Here is a 17,828-nt window from a genome sequence, read left to right as displayed (position 1 = left end):
CCTGACTATTGACTTTTGATACTATAGGCCGGATTCACTTGGGGGAATTCCGACCTGAGTTAAGCGCACGTAAATAGACCCTAATTTCCTTTTATGCACTTCTTTCCACGCATAGCTGACCGTTAACTTAAGCAAGGGAATAGCATGGTATTCACCCGCTATTCGTTTGTGGAGTAGATCAAATAAAGGTGTGGCAGAGACGCCGTATTCTGAARTTAATTCCACCACCTTTACACATGAGGAAACCACGAATAAGCTCTAGCGAACCTACCTGTTCCAAGTGGAAGAAGCATCCCATCTACTTAATTTCCCCCCGATAGAAATACCACCACTCTCNAGTTGATAACCATTGCTATAAATGCTAAAAATCCAATCTTACTGAAACATATATCACTTGTTGGCCTATCCCTCTGTACTGGTACAGATCTACTACTCACACCACTCCTCTCACGACCCTTCCCCCTTGACCCATCTTCCTCTACTTTCTTCGCTGCCTCAGCATATGACAACTTCTGCACTACTCTAACTCTGGAACCTGCCTCTCTCGCACAGGACATTTCTGCACTCGATCTTGATCTTTAAATTCTTCTTCTATGATATCATGGTGGTCTATAAACAAACGTGTAAAGTGCATGCCACCACCTACTGTGCTGGAATGTACGATCAATCATGATCTGCCCAATTCTGTACTACCATGGAAATTAAAAACCAAATAAATCCCTAATAACTTCTACAATACCCTCCCCAACCTCCCTACCCAATTAAACTTGATCTATATCATGCTGAAACACTCCACCGTTAGGATTGTTCAGCATGTCAACCATTTAAACCATAGCCCCGGGAAGTACGGGTGCTGCAGCACCCCCTGAAAAATCGGAATTAAAATATTCAAATATATATATATATATACAGCTCTGGAAAAAATTAAGAGACCACTGCAACATTATCAGTTTCTTTGGTTTTACTATTTATTGGTATGTGTTTGGGTAAAATTAACATTTTTGTTTCATTCTATAAACTACTGACAACATTTCTCCCAAATTCCAAATAAAAATATTGTCATTTAGAGCATTTATTTGCAGAAAATTACAACTGGTCAAAATAACAAAAAGTATGCAGTGTTGTCAGACCTTGAATAATGCAAAGAAAATAAATTCATATTCATTTTTAAAACAACAACACTAATGATTTTTAACTTAGAAAGAGTTCAGAAATCAATATTTCTAAGGAGTAATGTTAGACTCCTTTAATCCATTATTAGGCTAGGGGATCCCTCATCCGCATTGGAATGTGCTGGGTACCAAAAGGGATCAAATCTTTTTTTTTTTTTTGTCATACGCTTGGTAAACAACAGTTGTAGATTAACAGTGAAATGCTTACTTACGGACCATTCCCAACGATGCAGAGAGAAAGAAAATTGATAAAAAAAAAAAAGTAATAACACTAAATAATAAATACTCAATGGGTAATGATAACTTGGCTATATACATGGGATACAAGATAATTGAGGTAGATGTGTACATATAACTAGGAATAAAATGACTAGGCAACAAGATAGATAATAAACAGTAGCAGGAGTTTATGAGTCAAAAAAAGTTAGTGCAAAAAGGGTCAATGCAGAAAGTCCGGGCAGCTATTTGGTTAACTATTTAAATAACTATTTAGCAGTCTTGTGGTTTGGGGATAGAAGCTGTTGAGGGTCCTCTGGGTTCCAGGCTTGGTGCATCGGTAACATTTGCCATGCGGTAACAGAGAGAACAGTCWATGACTTGGGTGGCTTGAGTCTTTTCTGGGCCTTCCTCTGACATTGCCTGGTATAGAGATCCTGGATGGCAGGGAGCTCGCCCCYGTGATYTARTGGGCTGTACACACTACCCTCAGTAGCACCTTGCAGCTGCRTTACCAAGCAGTGATGCYGCCAGTCAAGATYCTCTCAATGGTGCAGCTGTAGAACTCTTTYAGGATCTGAGGGCCCATGCCAAATCTTTTCAYCCTCCTGAAGGGGAAGAMGMGTTGTCATTCCCTCTTCAAGTCTGTATTGGTGGTGTGTGTGGACCATGATAGATCCTTAGTGATGTGGACACCAAGGAACTTGAAGCTCTCAACCTGCTCCACTACAGCCCCGTCGACGTGAATGGGGGCATGCTCGGCCCTCCGTTTCCTGTAGTCCAAGATCAGCTCCTTTGTCTTGCTGACGTTGAGGGAGAGGCTGTTGTCCTGGCACCACACTGCCAGGTCTCTGACCTCGGCCCTATAGGCGGTCTCATCGTTGTTGGTGATCAGGCCCACCACCGTTGTGTCATTYGCAAACTTAATCATAGTGTTGGAGTCGTGCATGGCCACGTAGTTGTGGGTGAACAGGGAGTACAGAGGGGACTAAACTTTCACCCCTGAGAGGTTCCCGTGTTGTCAGTGTGGCAGATGTGTTGTTGCCTACTCTCACCACCTTGGGGCGGCCCGTCAAGAAGTCCAGGATCCAGTTGCAGAGGGAGGTGTTCAGTCCCAGGCTCCTTAGCTTAGTGATGAGCATGGAGAGCACTATAGTGTTGAACACTGAGCTGTAGTCAATGAACAGCATTCTCACATAGGTGTTCCTCTTGTCCAGGTGGGAGAGTGCAATAGAGATTGCGTCATCTGTGGATCTGTTGGGGCGGTATGTGAAATCGGAGTGGGTCCAGGGTGTCTGGGATGATGGTGTTGATGTCAGCCATGACTAGCCTTTCAAAGAATTGAATGGCTACAGATGTGAGTGCTATGGGGCGATAGTCCTTTAGACAGGTTACCTTGGCATTCTTGGGTACAGGGACTAGGTTGGTCTGCTTGAAACATGTAGGTATTACATACTGGGTCAGGGAGAGGATAGAAAATGTCAGTGAAGACACTTGCCAGCTGGTCAGTGCATACTCTGAGCATGCATCCTGGTAATATGTCTGGCCCTGCGGCCTTGTGAATGTTAACCTATGGAGAGTGTGATCACACAGTCGCCCCGAACAGCTGTCGTTCTCATGCATGGTTCAGTGTTGCATGCCTCGAAGCAAGCATAGAAGGCATTAACTTGTCTGTTAGGCTCGCGTTGCTGGGCAGCTTGCGGCTGGTTTTCCATTTGTAATCTGTGATAGTTTGCAAGCCCTGCCACACTCGATGATAATCAGAGCCGGCGTAGTTGGATTCGATTTTAGTCCTGTATTGGTGCATTGCCTGTTTGATGGCTCATCAGAGGTCGTAGCAGGATTTCTTATGTGCCCGGATTAGTGTCTCTCTCCTTGAAAGCGGCAGCTCTAGCCTTTAACTCAGTGAGGATGTTGCCTGTAATCCATGGCTTCTGGTTGGGATATGTATGTACGGTCACTGTGGGGAGGACATCGTCATGCACTTATTAATGAAGCCYGTGACTAATGTGGTAAACTCCTCAATGTCATCAGATGAATCCTGGGACATATCCCAGTCTGTGCTAGCAAAACAGTCCRGTAGCTTATCATCCGCTTCATCGGACCACTTCTGTATTGGTACTTCCTGTTTGAGTCTGCTTATAAATTGGAATCAGGAGGATAGAGATATGGTCAGATTTGCCAAATGGAGGGCGAGGGAYAGCTTTGTATGTGTCTCTGTGTGTGGAGTAAAGGTGATCTAGAGTTGTTTTTGCCTCTAGTTGCACAGGTGACACGTTGGTAGAAATGTGTTAAAAGGGATTTCAGTTTTCCTTCATTAACATCACCAGCCATTAATACACCTGGGAATCCCCCATCCCCACACCCAATGCTGATAGCTGCTTAACATTTTAAAATAGTTATTTTTACTTATTTGTCATGACATCATCCATAACCTCTGGGGCAAAGTGTCAAAGTGTCTTTTATTTACCTTGTTGGGTATCTTCTTAAACTACACTATTCAAGCAAACGTCATTTCCTCAATAGGCAAGTGATCGCAAGTCAGCGGCTGCTCGCGTCGGAGTTTACTATATATGGGCAACGCCAGGCATACCGAGAGTGGCGTTTGCTTCCGTGTTTGTGCGATTAGCAGTCTAGACTAGCCGGTGGATCAGAGAGGTTTGGTGTTTCATTCATTTGGAGGAATTAATACAAAATCAGCGAACATGTCATATGAATTGAGTAAGTCGTTTAATTTATTTTGCTTTTTGAAACAATATACAATAAAGATGGTCCTTTAATCGCTTCCTCGTAACAAATTAAGTGCTTCACTGGAGAAGCAGCTAGCTAGCTAGCTTGCTTCGTGTATATTGCACAAACCTCGCCCAATTTGCATTTTCAATCACGTTTCTTGTGTTGAAAGCCGCCACACCGCTGCCAAGGTTCCTGTGTATAAATAGCTACGCATCCGTAATTGAGGTGATTTTCCTCTTATTGGATGGCGCTTGAAAGTGAACCTACTCGGTTTTGAAATTGCCATACGAAGTATGCAACGCAATATGACAATTCACATAATGTGGGTCGTTGTGCGTGCTTTCCACAAATATATTACAGTCGCGCGCATAGTTGACATTTTTACATTGATCAACTAAAAGCAGAGGTAGATGTCGGTCTATTTAATGATTGTCTTTGTGTTAGACTGCTATTTACAATATGTGACTTGCCTAGTTAAATGTTTTTTTGTTTAAAAAAAAAATATATATATATTTTATTTCAATGACCTGGCATATTTACATAATACAAGCTAGTGTAATTCAGTTTGTATGAGTTGATTTGAAGTACAGTTTTGCTTTGTCCGTTTTTACAACCGCTGTTATCGTTGTGTGGGTTATTTACCAACCACATAGGTCAATGCCTAGACTAACCTATACCATGCCTATAATCAGATAGCAATAATAATAACACACTTTTCCGTGTCATTCACACAGAGCATTTATTTGCCAGCCTCCCGCAGATGGAACGAGGAGTCGCCAAAGTCCTAGGTGGCGATCCCAAAGGCAACAACTTCCTCTATACCAATGGAAAGAGCGTAATCATCAGGAACATTAATGTAATTATTTCAATCCAGTCAATGTATCACCTGACACATTGTTGACTGCTGATAACCTTAAACTCATAGGCCTATATCTGAGTGTGTTCATGGAGAGTAAAATATGTGATCTGGGCTGCCTGGTCAGATTTATTATAGGATATAACCTCTTCCCCAGTCCATATTGCAGCTGTGTGCATTTAAAAAGTATTCTTGGGATGGCTGGTGTGGGTGTGAGACAACCTGTACCAATGTTAGAGTTCTGCTTAATCTCTGACAGAACCCTGCCATAGCTGATATCTACACTGAGCACCCTCATCAGGTTACTGTCGCCAAGTACGCCCCCAGTGGCTTCTACATTGCTTCTGGAGGTAGCTATGGGTTATCATGTCTTGTCATGCTTCAGATGCCAAGAAACAGGAAAGCTTTTCCAATTCACTCGCATCTCTTCTGTCAATGGATTTGGCATCTTCATTGTGAATGGTGAAAAGACCAGCTATAGATGTTTTGCATGTACCTAGAGTCATCTCATGCATGTTTATTCTGTGGAGATTCTGTAATTTGCATAGAGCCAAATGGCCGGAGATAATTTTCATGGGAGTGATGCCAAATCTGCGACGTTCAAATGTAATGTTTCCTACAGATGTGTCTGGTAAGATCCGTATCTGGGACACTACCCAGAAGGAACACCTGCTGAAGTATGAGTACCAGCCTTTCGGGGGGAAAATCAAGGACATCGCATGGACTGAGGACAGCAAAAGGATTGCTTGTGTGGGAGAGGGACGTGAGAAGTGAGTCTATAGGGCCTAGTGCAGGACAGGGACATGGAGCCTACACACTTGTCTTCCAAATAAGCTCACAGGTTTTGCTAACAGTGCAGTATGTACACATTGGTGAACAATGGTTGAATGTCATTGACAATTGTATAAGCTTTAGGTCAGCAGTCATCAACACGTCTACTGGAGAGTTACAGGGTGTGCAGGCTTTTGTTCCACATCAACATTAACACACCTGATTGAATTTGAGAACCTGAGTCAGGGTTGTTTTTAGTAGGCACAAGACATTGTTTTGGAACAGATCCCAATAATAATGCTTATTTTTGGTTAAGGTGATACATATATATATATATATATAGTTTCTATAAAAATATATATATATATAATTTTTTTAATCCTTTTTATAGAAACAATTTTCTCTGAACACAACCTGGCATGTTGGTTCTTGGCTGGAACAAAAGCTTACTTCTCTTGAAATAGTAGTGGCCACCCCTGTTCTTAAAGTGAACATCCCAGTATCTGATAAATTCAATATTCCAGTATGTGACATATCATGTCTTAGACTTTTTWAAATATTTTTTWATGAGATATTTGCAATTTGGGACATGAATACTTATTACTTTTTTCTCCCTAGAATGAATTGTTCTTATTGGATAATGGGAACTTCGCAATCTTGTGAATGACTTGTTTAGATTTGATTCTGGCTCTTAGTGAATGTTTTGTAATTTCCTGTCTCTCTTTTTTTTTTTTTTTTTTTTTTGTTCTTCCTCCCAGGTTCGGGGCTGTGTTCCTGTGGGACACTGGCTCCTCTGTGGGAGAGATCTCAGGCCACTCAAAAGTCATCAACAGCGTAGATATCAAGCAGACTCGCCCCTACCGTCTGATCTCCGGAAGCGATGACAATTGTGGAGCCTTCTTTGAGGGACCACCTTTCAAGTTCAAGTTCTCAATCACAGTGAGTGTGTGTGTGAGGTTCCCGAGAAAATATTGGAATTGGTTCTCAATGTCCATCAGTGTGTGGTTGGGAGGGACTTGTCTATAGGTCTCTAACTGTTGTCCTGACTATTGACTTTTGATACTATAGGCCGGATTCACTTGGGGGAATTCCGACCTGAGTTAAGCGCACGTAAATAGACCCTAATTTCCTTTTATGCACTTCTTTCCACGCATAGCTGACCGTTAACTTAAGCAAGGGAATAGCATGGTATTCACCCGCTATTCGTTTGTGGAGTAGATCAAATAAAGGTGTGGCAGAGACGCCGTATTCTGAARTTAATTCCACCACCTTTACACATGAGGAAACCACGAATAAGCTCTAGCGAACCTACCTGTTCCAAGTGGAAGAAGCATCCCATCTACTTAATTTCCCCCCGATAGAAATACCACCACTCTCRATGCACTGTAGTTTACAACTTGATAAGAMCTAGGTAAATGATTCATCTGTTTGGATAAGGGAATTGTAAAMATAAATTACACTTMTTWRWKRYKWSAAKWYWWWWAWAWYWWYRAARWWRWMKYYWMWTWRTAKMWWYRWYRWSWTKWWAMYAYYWWKMRRMSSMSSMKKTKWWRMYWMMWRWRKWSARMYSMYYMAKWWSWWMMKWMRWMTTSTTCWRKYKWGKRMRKWTWKWWKWYWTGTGACCATCATTTCTGTTGCWTAGAGTTGATCAGGCTGTTGGTGGCCTGTGGAATGTTGTCCCACTGCAGGCAATGGAAGAACTGGGATATTTTCAGCTTCRAGYAATTGTGTACAGATCCTTGCGACATGGGGCTGTGCATGARGCTGAAACATGAGSTGATGGCGGCAYATGAATGGCACGARAATGGGCCTCAGGATCTCGTCACGGTATCACTATGCATTAAAATTGATAAAATGCAATTGTTGTCTGTAGCTTATGCCTGCCCATACCATAACCCCACCGCCACTATGGGACACTCTGTTCACAACGTTGACATCAGTAAACCGCTCACCCACACAATGCCATTCTGCCATCTGACCGGTACAGTTGAAACCAGGATTCATCTGCGAAGAGCGCACTTCTCCAATGTGCCAGATGAGCATTTTGTCCGCTGAAGTTGGTTACGACGTCGAACMGCAGTCAAGACCCTGGTGAGGARGATGAGCTTCCCCAAGATAGTTTCTGGTAGTTTGTGCAGGTGAAGAAGCTGGATGTGGAGGTCKTGGYCTGGTATGGTTACACGTGGTCTGCMSTTGTGAGCCCTGTTGGACGTACTACCAAATTCTCTGTAAATMATGTTTGAGGTGGCTTATGGTAGTGAAATAAACATTCAGTTCTCTAGCAACAGCTCTGGTGGACATTCCTGCAGTCAGCACGTCAATTTGAGACATCTGTGACATTTTGTGATAACTGCACATGTTAGAGTGGCCTTTTATTGTCCCCAGTACAAGGTGCACGTGTGTAATGATCATGCTTCTTGATATGCCACACCTGTGGATGTATATTTCTTAAGTCTGAATTGGCCCCTTGGTGTTTGTCCTATGGCCGGGTTACCCCTGTTGTGTATACTTGGATACATTTGTTGACCGTGGAAGGCCTCAAGTCTACTTTGGTTTCTRGTAAAAGAGAGGAGATATACTTTGTTTGTTGTGCTACGCTGCTGCTGGAATTAGTCTGGTCAAATGTTTTTATTTCTGACGTCTAAAGGGTTCCAGAACYGAAACCAAAAGCCTTCTCCATTTGTAGTGTACATATAGCGATGTGGTCAAGGAAGTACTCTMGTCTTGGGCCTACGCATTTATATTCTTAGCTACTTTTTTGAGTGGTTCTCAGTTTGTTCCACTCTTTGCTTTCACAGTATGTTTTTTTTATTTTTTTGTGTGTACATTCACATGTTACATAGTCCACAACCCCCTTTAAAATCTGTTTATATTTGTGAACGGCATTTCTACATTTTCAAAAAGGGAAGTACAGTCTACTACCAACTTATTCAGTAAAAACATTTTGGTGCATTATGCCTACCAWACACTACCGGTCTTGGCGCAGTCATCGTTAAGCAATTTTTTTGCATTTCCCCCAACTGCCCTTTTAGCAAGAAAGCTGTCTGTTTMGACTTGGCTTTGCAACAGGCTACCACCAATCACTGTTTGTTGTCTTGGACCACATCCATATACATTCAGTTCTTACACATCCCAATTTGAGTGCCATAGGGTAGCTTGGCAACAAATCTGGTGAGAGGGGAGATGACCCTAARAAAATAAATGCTTTTGTTTATTTTGGGCAGAGCTAAGTGTCATGCTTTGSCTTGACGTGTGTATTCACAAATCATGGCAAGCCTTGCAATGAGCTGAACATTAAACAAACACACTCACTGTTCATATGTCTGTTTACTCCCATGCTGTAATTATTCTTTAAGCAATGTTGCTGTAGATTGTAGTGCTGAACACTATACCATTTCCTCTGTTAGGACTCTAAGGGATACCCCTTTCAGTGATATAAAAATAGGCCTTAGATGTGGTTTCAATAGTCAAACCGGACAAGATAATGTGTCAGAATGTTGCGTCTGTCTGTAAATGTTTCTCAAACCTGATTCGTCTAACCAGCATGCACACCTAGATGGAGGCATCTTAAGAGCYTTGCGTTTAGATCAAGTGCTTTGGKAATTCACGATTGCTGAAAACATTTGTATTCTGAGCTCCGTTTAGTTCCATGACAAGATAAATGAGACTTATCTGATCTAMCAGATGGGTGTCATTGCAGGTTGAAAAGGGAGCTTTATGAAATGAAACAGATTTCTCTGTATTTCCCCTAAGGGTCTCCAGTAGTAGGTTGTCCCTTCTGTGTGTGCATATTCTCTTTTAAAAGAGAAGGGGGTGGCTGTTCCTGAAAGCTGGACCAATGAGTAAGCTGCTTGAAATAACTTAATATTTTCAASAAATAGACTTAAACTTGACACGGTATAATTGACTTGGCGACAACAACCAATATACAAATGTAGCCCTCTTAAATCAACCAGAGAATCCAGAGTTATATTTGACTTTTTATAAAAGTTCTGGCTTTATAACTTTATAATCCTGCTTTTTGGAATGGCCTGAAAGTGTCTAACAATCTCTCCTTCTCTACCCAATCCTAGGACCACAGCAGGTTTGTCAACTGCGTGCGTTTCTCTCCAGACGGGAACCGGTTTTGTACGGCTGGCGCTGACGGTCAGGTGAGTATSTGAGCTGGGACTAGATGCATAAAGTGCTCTCATTTCTAAATGCTAAAACAGATMAATGTAAATATCAAATAAAAGGTGACCTTCTGTACTGTCCCCTCATATGAATCATTTGATCTCAAATCCAAAATTCTGGAGTATAGTGCCCCATTAAAATAAAATGTAGCTTCACTGTCCAAAATACATATGATGTTGAGTGTAGTTCTAGTTTGGTAGAGGGGAGTAAGAGTACAGTAGGAAAACAGCTGTGAATTAGCACATTTTGTCAGATACATTTCAGTGAAGCCACAATTGCTGACTGTAGGGCAGTAGCAGTCACGTGTTTCTTCCTGATGGTGAATGGATGCAATTTAACCGTATGTTGCTGGTTCTTACTCGTTACTCTGTTTTCCTAGATCTTCCTGTACGACGGAAAGACTGGTGAGAAGATTTGCGCTCTGGGCGGAGCCAAGGCCCACGAGGGAGGAGTCTATGCCGTAAGTACCTCACAGGCTTCCGTATCGTTTTTATTTTCCACGTCAACGTTTAACTCTGACTTGTGGTTTGAAACGTGTAGTCATTGGGTTTTTACTTTAGCCTGCTGAGAATGGAAACTTGTGTTTTTTTTTTCCCCTTCAGCATAACTTGTCAGGCTCCAATGATGAGGGGGTGAACACCCAGTCCAGATTAAAGTGGCCATGTAGTCTTCCAGAGGGGCTTGAATGTAAACAAGCTAAATGGATGCTTTCCTTTTCAAATTAGAAGTGCAATCTATTCCTGTGAAAAGAAGACCTACTTACTTTCATTTCCCCCTAAGAATTATTTTTTCATCTTGTATACCCCAACAATGCTTTTTTTTTTCTTCTTCCCATTAATGTTTTTGACCCTTTTTATTTTAACAGGGTAGATATTGAGACCTAGGTCTCTTTTACAAATTTGCCCTGTATATACAACAGAAATATTGACATTCTACCCCCCCCCATAAAAAGTGTGTGTGTGTATATATAGAACATCAAGATGAAATGTATTTAAATTTTGTTCCAGCAATAGAGTGCATCACAACTAAAAGCAGCTTTACCTAGCTCAGTGGAGACTGTAGGAACCTCAAGAGTTAACCAATCCTGTGAATGGGTTATGCAACTCGGGTGTGTCTGTACTTCAACAGCAGTGTTGGATAAGACGAAATTCAGGAAGTAGGGCCTTGTAAACAAAAGGGGCCTAATGTAGAGATCTACAGGTCTAAGACCAGCCAAGCTTTAGCGAAGACCAGCCAAGCTTTTGTTGCAGGATGACATGATAAGTATCAAAACTGTCACCTGTAACAAAACTAAGGGCACTATGGTAGTAGCAGCTGTGCTTTGATAAATATCACATAATCAAGAACAGATAAGGTTGACTGAATAATCTGCTTCCAACTTTAAATAACCAGATAATAAAAAATGTAACGTCTTATCCATATTAATCCAAATGCCTAAGTATGTATATGCGGGAACGTGTTCATTTGGAGAACCATCTGAGTGAACATGTAGTTCATCTGAAACCTATCGAGTTTAAAAACATGCATTTAATTTTGCCTGTCTTAAGCACAACTTTTAAATCAGCAAGGGTTTCCTTCATAGCTATAAAATCTGATCAGTTTTAACAGAGCCAGATCTACGGTCAGGTCAATAGCATGCATAATGGTATCATCGGCATATAGATGAAGTTTACAATTTTTAACAGATTGACCAATGGTTTTTATATAAATAGTGACGCTCAACCCCTGTGGTACACCTTTTTGTACTTAAATTCAGATTTAACCACATCAATCACGATAACCGCAGGCGTCAGAGCTCAGGCCTATCAATGACAACTCATTCAATAAAATAGCATGATCYACAGTATCAAGCTTTTGACAGGTCCACAAACAAAGCAGCGTATTTAGTTTGTYTCTAAAGCATTGACAAGCTCATTAACTACAGTGGTTGCTGAAATGGTGCTACACCCAGGCCTAAACCCTGATTTGGTTTATATTCAAAATACATTTCTCAGATTTAAATYGCAAAGTTGTAAATTTACCAAGGATTCAAGAATCTTAGACAAGGAAGACTTGAAATGGGTCAACAATGAAGATCACTACTATCCCCGCCCTTATGTAGTGGCYCGAGCTAATTTCCATACTTTTTGAGTATTTCCTGTTCACAATGTTAAATAAAGACTGTGTTATTGAGCCAACAATGATGGGCACTGCACACAAACAGACCAGGATCAAATTTGTCCGCCCCTGTGGGTTTCTCGTCTATTGCTAGCAAAGCATCCAGAACTTATTTTTCTGTAAATAGTCAAAGCTTACTTTAAATAGTCCCCTATCAGCGTCCAGACCAATATTCACGATGGTGGGCTTAAGTTCTTTCAAAGAGAGCCCACTGAAATAAAATGGTGGTTTTTAATGCATCAATGATGGCTTTTTTTCTGTAATGAGGCCAGGGTCTGAATTAATTTGTTTTGGCGGAGGAAGTAGAACCCTTTAGGGATTTGAGTTTTCCAAATGTGCATTTATTTTTTTAATTTAGCCAGGTTCCCATTACTATCCGAAAGAGCGGTTACATAATAATCAGGTTTAGTCTTTCTAATTTGTCTTACACAATGATTCCTCAGTTCCTTAAAAGTTTACCAGCCTAAGCCTGTGTTCCTGGCCTTGAGATAAATAAACATAATTACTGATCTTATCACTGGCACAGTCAATTAACACATGAAATCTTATACATATTTGTGGATTATTTTACTTCTACTCGATGCTTCCATTTTTATTTGCTAAAGTTTGAGGAAGGAAAGTTGACATGTTTATACCACAAGTGAAACCGTAGCTGAACAGGTTTCTGCTGAAAGCACTGATAACCGACAGTGATTCGACGCTTCCAATCTGTGACCCTGTGTCCACTCCTTCCCTCTGTTCTCCTCCAGGTGAGCTGGAGCCCCGACAGCTCCCAGCTCATCTCTGCCTCGGGCGACAAGACGGTGAAGCTTTGGGACGTAGGCACCAGCACYGCCCTCACCACCTTCAACATGGGCGCTGACGTCATGGACCAGCAGCTGGGCTGCCTGTGGCAGAAGGACCACCTGCTCAGCGTCTCCCTGTCTGGTTACATCAACTACCTGGACAAAAGCAACCCTGACCGGCCGCTCCGCACCATCAAGGTCAGCCCAAAGCGTCTTTAACACTACACAATTTTCAGAATGTTATGTTCATAGTGTGAAAGCAGCTTAAAGGAGTTGGGGATCCAGAGTCAGGGCTGGAGGGGTTGTTAAGATTAGGGTTTTCTTTTGAACTCTTTACAGACACAACTGGCAGGCTTTATCTCCTGATATTGACGGACCGCCCAGAAACGGTCCCTAGCAGATTTATTTACATGATAAGCACTCTATGAACGTCATCTGTATCCTGATCACAAAACCGTCCTTTAAAAAATGATTCTCAAGCCACTTGTTGCTCGACACYTGCACGTAGCTCAGTGACAGGACAGGAAATGGCATACAAGTGGTTCTCGGCAGTCACCAAAATTCAATAGTTAATTTGACAGTTTTCTGGAGAACGCTAAAAGTTGCTTATTGATTTGAAATGCTGAAATCGTGCCCGAACTGAAAGTGTCACAACTGATGGTTTTGAGTCAAACTGAATGAATGTTCTGCTCCACTAATCATTTGATGACTGGGTGCTAAACAATACGTCTCTCTTTATCATGTGCCTTACAGGGTCACAGCAAATCCATTCAGTCCTTGACGGTTCACAAAAACGGGGGGCGTTCTTACATCTACTCGGGCAGCCATGACGGGCACATCAATATCCTTTCACTGGGAGGAGGGCATGCTGTGTCAACACTGAGGCCTATTAACCATGAGCGCCGCTTTCCGCTGAGTCCATTTCCCCTGAGTGAATGGGAATTATATAATGGGGTCTGATTGGCATTTGGATCACGAGGCTAATAAATACCCTCAAGGTGTAATAGTCAAGGCCTTGTGTATGCAGAATCCAACAGCATGATTGGCACTTATGAAGACTCGCATAAAATCAAATAGCCATTTCTGCATGTGTCCCATAGCTGCTGCTGATGTCATCGTCTCGGGTAGATTAGCAGGAGGCCCACACCGCTGTTATGGTTTTATGGTCCCTTGRGTTTAAGTTAAGCCCATGAGACCTGCTCCACTGCCCTCTCCTGGTCTGTCAGATGATCCTTAACCGTGGCCTCCACATTACTGGGACGCAGAGACCGGGGAGAACAACGACTTCTCAGGGAAGGGCCACAGCAACCTGGTCACCAAGATGGCTGTGGACGATGCTGACCAGCTGGTGACCTGCAGCATGGACGACACGGTTCGCTTCACCAGCGTGACCAAGAAAGAATACAGGTGGGTCCAGACGCGATCGACTTTAAGGTAGAACGCCAGAAGTGCACTTGGCGTAGTGTGTGATTTTTGGGACTTATCCTGATATGAGAGAGGGATACATTTCACCGAACTCTTGAACAGCTTCCTATGGAATATTTTTATGTTGAATTCTTATCTGTAGTTGGGGTAGCTTTGTYATAATACTGCCTGCTTTCAAGATTTTCACTTATTCTCATTGGGCAAGCTCCAGCAGTTTTGATGTCATACATTATGTTAATTTATAAACCCGGAGCAACATCTATATTTGACACATCCTTTGATACACCGTTACATTTTATTAAGAGGGGAAAGTGCACGTTAATAGGGATCTATTGACATCAGACTTATATTTTTCACCCAGAGGACTTAAAGGTCCATGTTTAATGGAAAAAGGATTCTATGGTACTTTGTTGTTTTTGGCAGTGCTTCCAACCTGGTAAAGATGGACGTCCAACCTAAACATGTGTCAGTAGCAGCAGGGGGGCTCGCTTTGYCTGTGTGCATCGGACAGGTAACCCAAGTCAACTCCTGACGTGTGCCCACTCATGTCATGCAGGCGTCATAGTTGGAGTGTTTTGTAGTCTGGGTTGGTGGGTCAAAATGAATTTTTAATTGACTCAGAATGGGTCTGTGGCTTGTCTGTGCTAGATAATGTTAATATTGACTGTGTGTGTGATGGTCCTCAGGTGGTGTTTTTGAAAGACAAGAAGAAGGTGTTCACGCTGGACAGTCTGGACTACGAGCCGGAAGCAGGAGCAATCCACCCAGGGGGCAGCACTGCGGCAGTGGGCGGGGCAGTAAGTCTTCCTATYGCAACTTCATTTGAACTGGAACTATTATATTGTGGTGTTGGATCAGAAYAAATAGAATTTCAAGATCTATTGGYCGATGTCTTGTGTCAAATTGTCAAGCAGTCTAATGTTTACACTTGCATCAGGGGCACAATTAATCATTGCTATGAAACACTTCAGAATGTACTTAAAACTGGGTCAGATCGAACTACTATATATTTCTCCCCTTGTCATTGTCATTTCTCATTGCCACCTCTCGCTCTCCTCCTGGCAGGATGGAAAGGTCCGCTTGTATTCTGTCCAAGGCAACACTCTGAAGGACGAGGGGAAGAGCGTGGAGGCCAAGGGGCCAGTCACAGACATGGCCTACTCCAAAGATGGCGCCTACCTGGCCGTCACTGACGAGAAGAAGGTCGTCACAGTCTTCACAGTGGCAGACAATTACTCGGTACGCAGCCTCTCGCATGTCCCTCTGAAGCAAAATTTGCAAAAACAAGCCTCATTAACGTGTTCTTCCGTATTCGCTGTCCTGAATGCTAGACTTATAAACGTGTTTACAAGAAATGTATTCCTAAAGCCCAATGAACAGCAAATGCCATTTGGGTTTATGAATATCAATCAGTCGTGTGGAGTAGACTTTTTATTTTCCATGGTGGATTCTGCATCCATTTCTGTTTATTCCCCCTTCAACAGGTCAAAAATGATTTTTATGGACACCACGCAAAAGTGGTCACCCTGGCCTGGTCTCCCGACAACGAGCACTTTGCCAGTGGTGGGATGGACATGATGGTCTATGTTTGGACAGTGAATGACGCAGACAAGAGACTGAAGATCCCAGGTGAGGGCCAAAATAGTATTCAGTGAGCAGAGGTATACACAAAGTATATTGATTTACCCCCCCCCCCCCTGTCGGGATATTGAAAGCCCCTGTGTAACCGTATCCAGATATTTCAAACCAGCACTATGGAAACGGATGGTTTGAATGGATACTGTGTCACCACCTCTCCTTTCTGTAGCCAACATTTAGCGCTGGTAGCTAAATATACCTTTTTCTGCAGGTACTTAGATTATTGTCTGGACAACAATAGCTAAAAATATACCTTTTCAGTGCCTCTGACAAATGACAAAGCATCTTAGGTTTTTATTACCATTGCTGATGAATCTTGCAGAATTTCTCAAATGTCCCCCAAAAGAAATATATTCACCACCACTGGATGGCAGTCAGCATTATTCCTTCCTGTCTTCTGCAGGAAGACAGTCCAAATGCTCACACTTTTCAGTGGAAAACCAAACACTCTACTTTTTAGCAGTAACACATACTGTATATGCACTCCCAATTCTAAAATGTTAGTGTTATGACATCTCTTGATAACTAGTCATTTGCCCTGTTATGTTTTTTTTGGCTGTGTCACTGTGAAATGACTGTTCTCCCATCCCTTTCCAGATGCCCACAGGTTGCACCATGTCAGTGGCCTGGCCTGGATAGATGAGCACACTCTAGTGACCACCTCTCATGACGCCAGCGTCAAGCAGTGGACTCTTAAATTCTGATCGTCACAAGACTGGATCATTAGGGACAAGGACTACTGTAGACCTCTCTCCCTTTCACTTTCTGTATCTAATTGATGGTCTCTTGTCAGCAACCCCTGAAATAGTCAGTCTGTCATTGTAGGGAAAAGCTCATATTTAAAACAAAGTCCCAACGCTGTTTTATTCTTTGAAGCTTTTAAATGATTAATTAATCCACYAACAAAGAAAAGGACCCAAATAGCAGCACTTGATATCTTGAGCTTTTCTGATCAAGAGAACCAATTTAAGATCAACATTCCAGAGGCAACAGCCTTATCTCAGTTAAAACTGAAATGCCTGTCTGTGTTGTTGGAGGGTCATTTCATCTCAACTCAGGGAATTAAATGAAATTCAATTTATGAATTGAATTAAGTCCTTATTGAAAATAATGGAGGTATATTTTGGTTACAATCCTGAATGGCGTTGAGAATGAATGGCCCTCCAACTGCTTGCCTGTTAGTTTGTTACCARTTGTATGGGGGTGGGTATTTAGTTCTCAATTTTCTTTGACTCCATAATTTGTTGTAATTCACAATTTCTAGTTGGAACAAATGTGGTTGGTAGAGCAATAATAGGAACTTTAAACAACAAAGAAATTAATAATGTATTCAAAGAAGCTCCTGTACTGTTGCTGTGTGTTTGTTTTGCCTCACGATGCTCCCGCGTCTCACTTTTTATTATATATTTTTTGATGCTTCCACTTTTTTTTTTTTTCTGAGGGTGGATGTGATTCATAATATTAATGACAAAAATAAATTTTTATGCATTTCTAGCAACTCATGTCCATTTCGTGCTACTCATGCTTATTGCTAACTGTGCTTGTTAAACATCTCATTACCAGGAGGGTAAGGATGTGATTCATAATATTAATGACAAAAATAAATTTTTATGCATTTCTAGCAACTCATGTCCATTTCGTGCTACTCATGCTTATTGCTAACTGTGCTTGTTAAACATCTCATTACCAGGAGGGTAATGGGTACCAGTTACTGGGCTAATCAAGGGGTGACAATTTGCTTTATGATGATTGGAGAACCCATGCGCGTAGGTCTACAGGACTTCCAAAATCAAACTCTCTTGTAGTGGTCAGTATAACTTTTCAGGAATAGAGGAATGGTCCCGTGTGGCTCAGTTGGTAGAGCATGGCGCTTGCAACGCCAGGGTTGTGGGTTCATTCCCC

The 17,828-nt window shown here is 42.0% G+C and overlaps 1 protein-coding gene across 2 annotated transcripts; it reads left to right on the top strand.

The window, feature by feature from the left end:
• The first annotated feature begins 3,985 nt into the window (after positions 1-3,985).
• On the top strand, positions 3,986-17,220 carry LOC111962544 (WD repeat-containing protein 1). Of its 2 annotated transcripts, none has more exons than XM_023985699.2 (15): positions 3,986-4,109; positions 4,856-4,977; positions 5,237-5,327; positions 5,600-5,747; positions 6,507-6,687; positions 9,822-9,899; positions 10,301-10,381; positions 12,828-13,061; positions 13,617-13,704; positions 14,114-14,270; positions 14,712-14,799; positions 14,975-15,085; positions 15,354-15,527; positions 15,773-15,917; positions 16,524-17,220. In XM_023985699.2, the coding sequence occupies exons 1-15, from the start codon at positions 4,094-4,096 to the stop codon at positions 16,628-16,630; spliced, it is 1,821 nt and encodes a 606-aa protein (XP_023841467.1). In that variant the 5' UTR covers positions 3,986-4,093; the 3' UTR covers positions 16,631-17,220. The 2 variants fall into 2 exon arrangements, with proteins under 2 accessions (XP_023841467.1, XP_070299084.1); XM_070442983.1 differs by having other exon boundaries at positions 13,617-13,709; positions 14,119-14,270.
• Positions 17,221-17,828: the final 608 nt, after the last annotated feature.

This window comes from Salvelinus sp. IW2-2015, linkage group LG1, assembly GCF_002910315.2.
Source record: "Salvelinus sp. IW2-2015 linkage group LG1, ASM291031v2, whole genome shotgun sequence".
Lineage (NCBI taxonomy): Eukaryota > Metazoa > Chordata > Actinopteri > Salmoniformes > Salmonidae > Salvelinus > Salvelinus sp. IW2-2015.
This window is presented reverse-complemented; position numbering and strand designations above follow the sequence as displayed.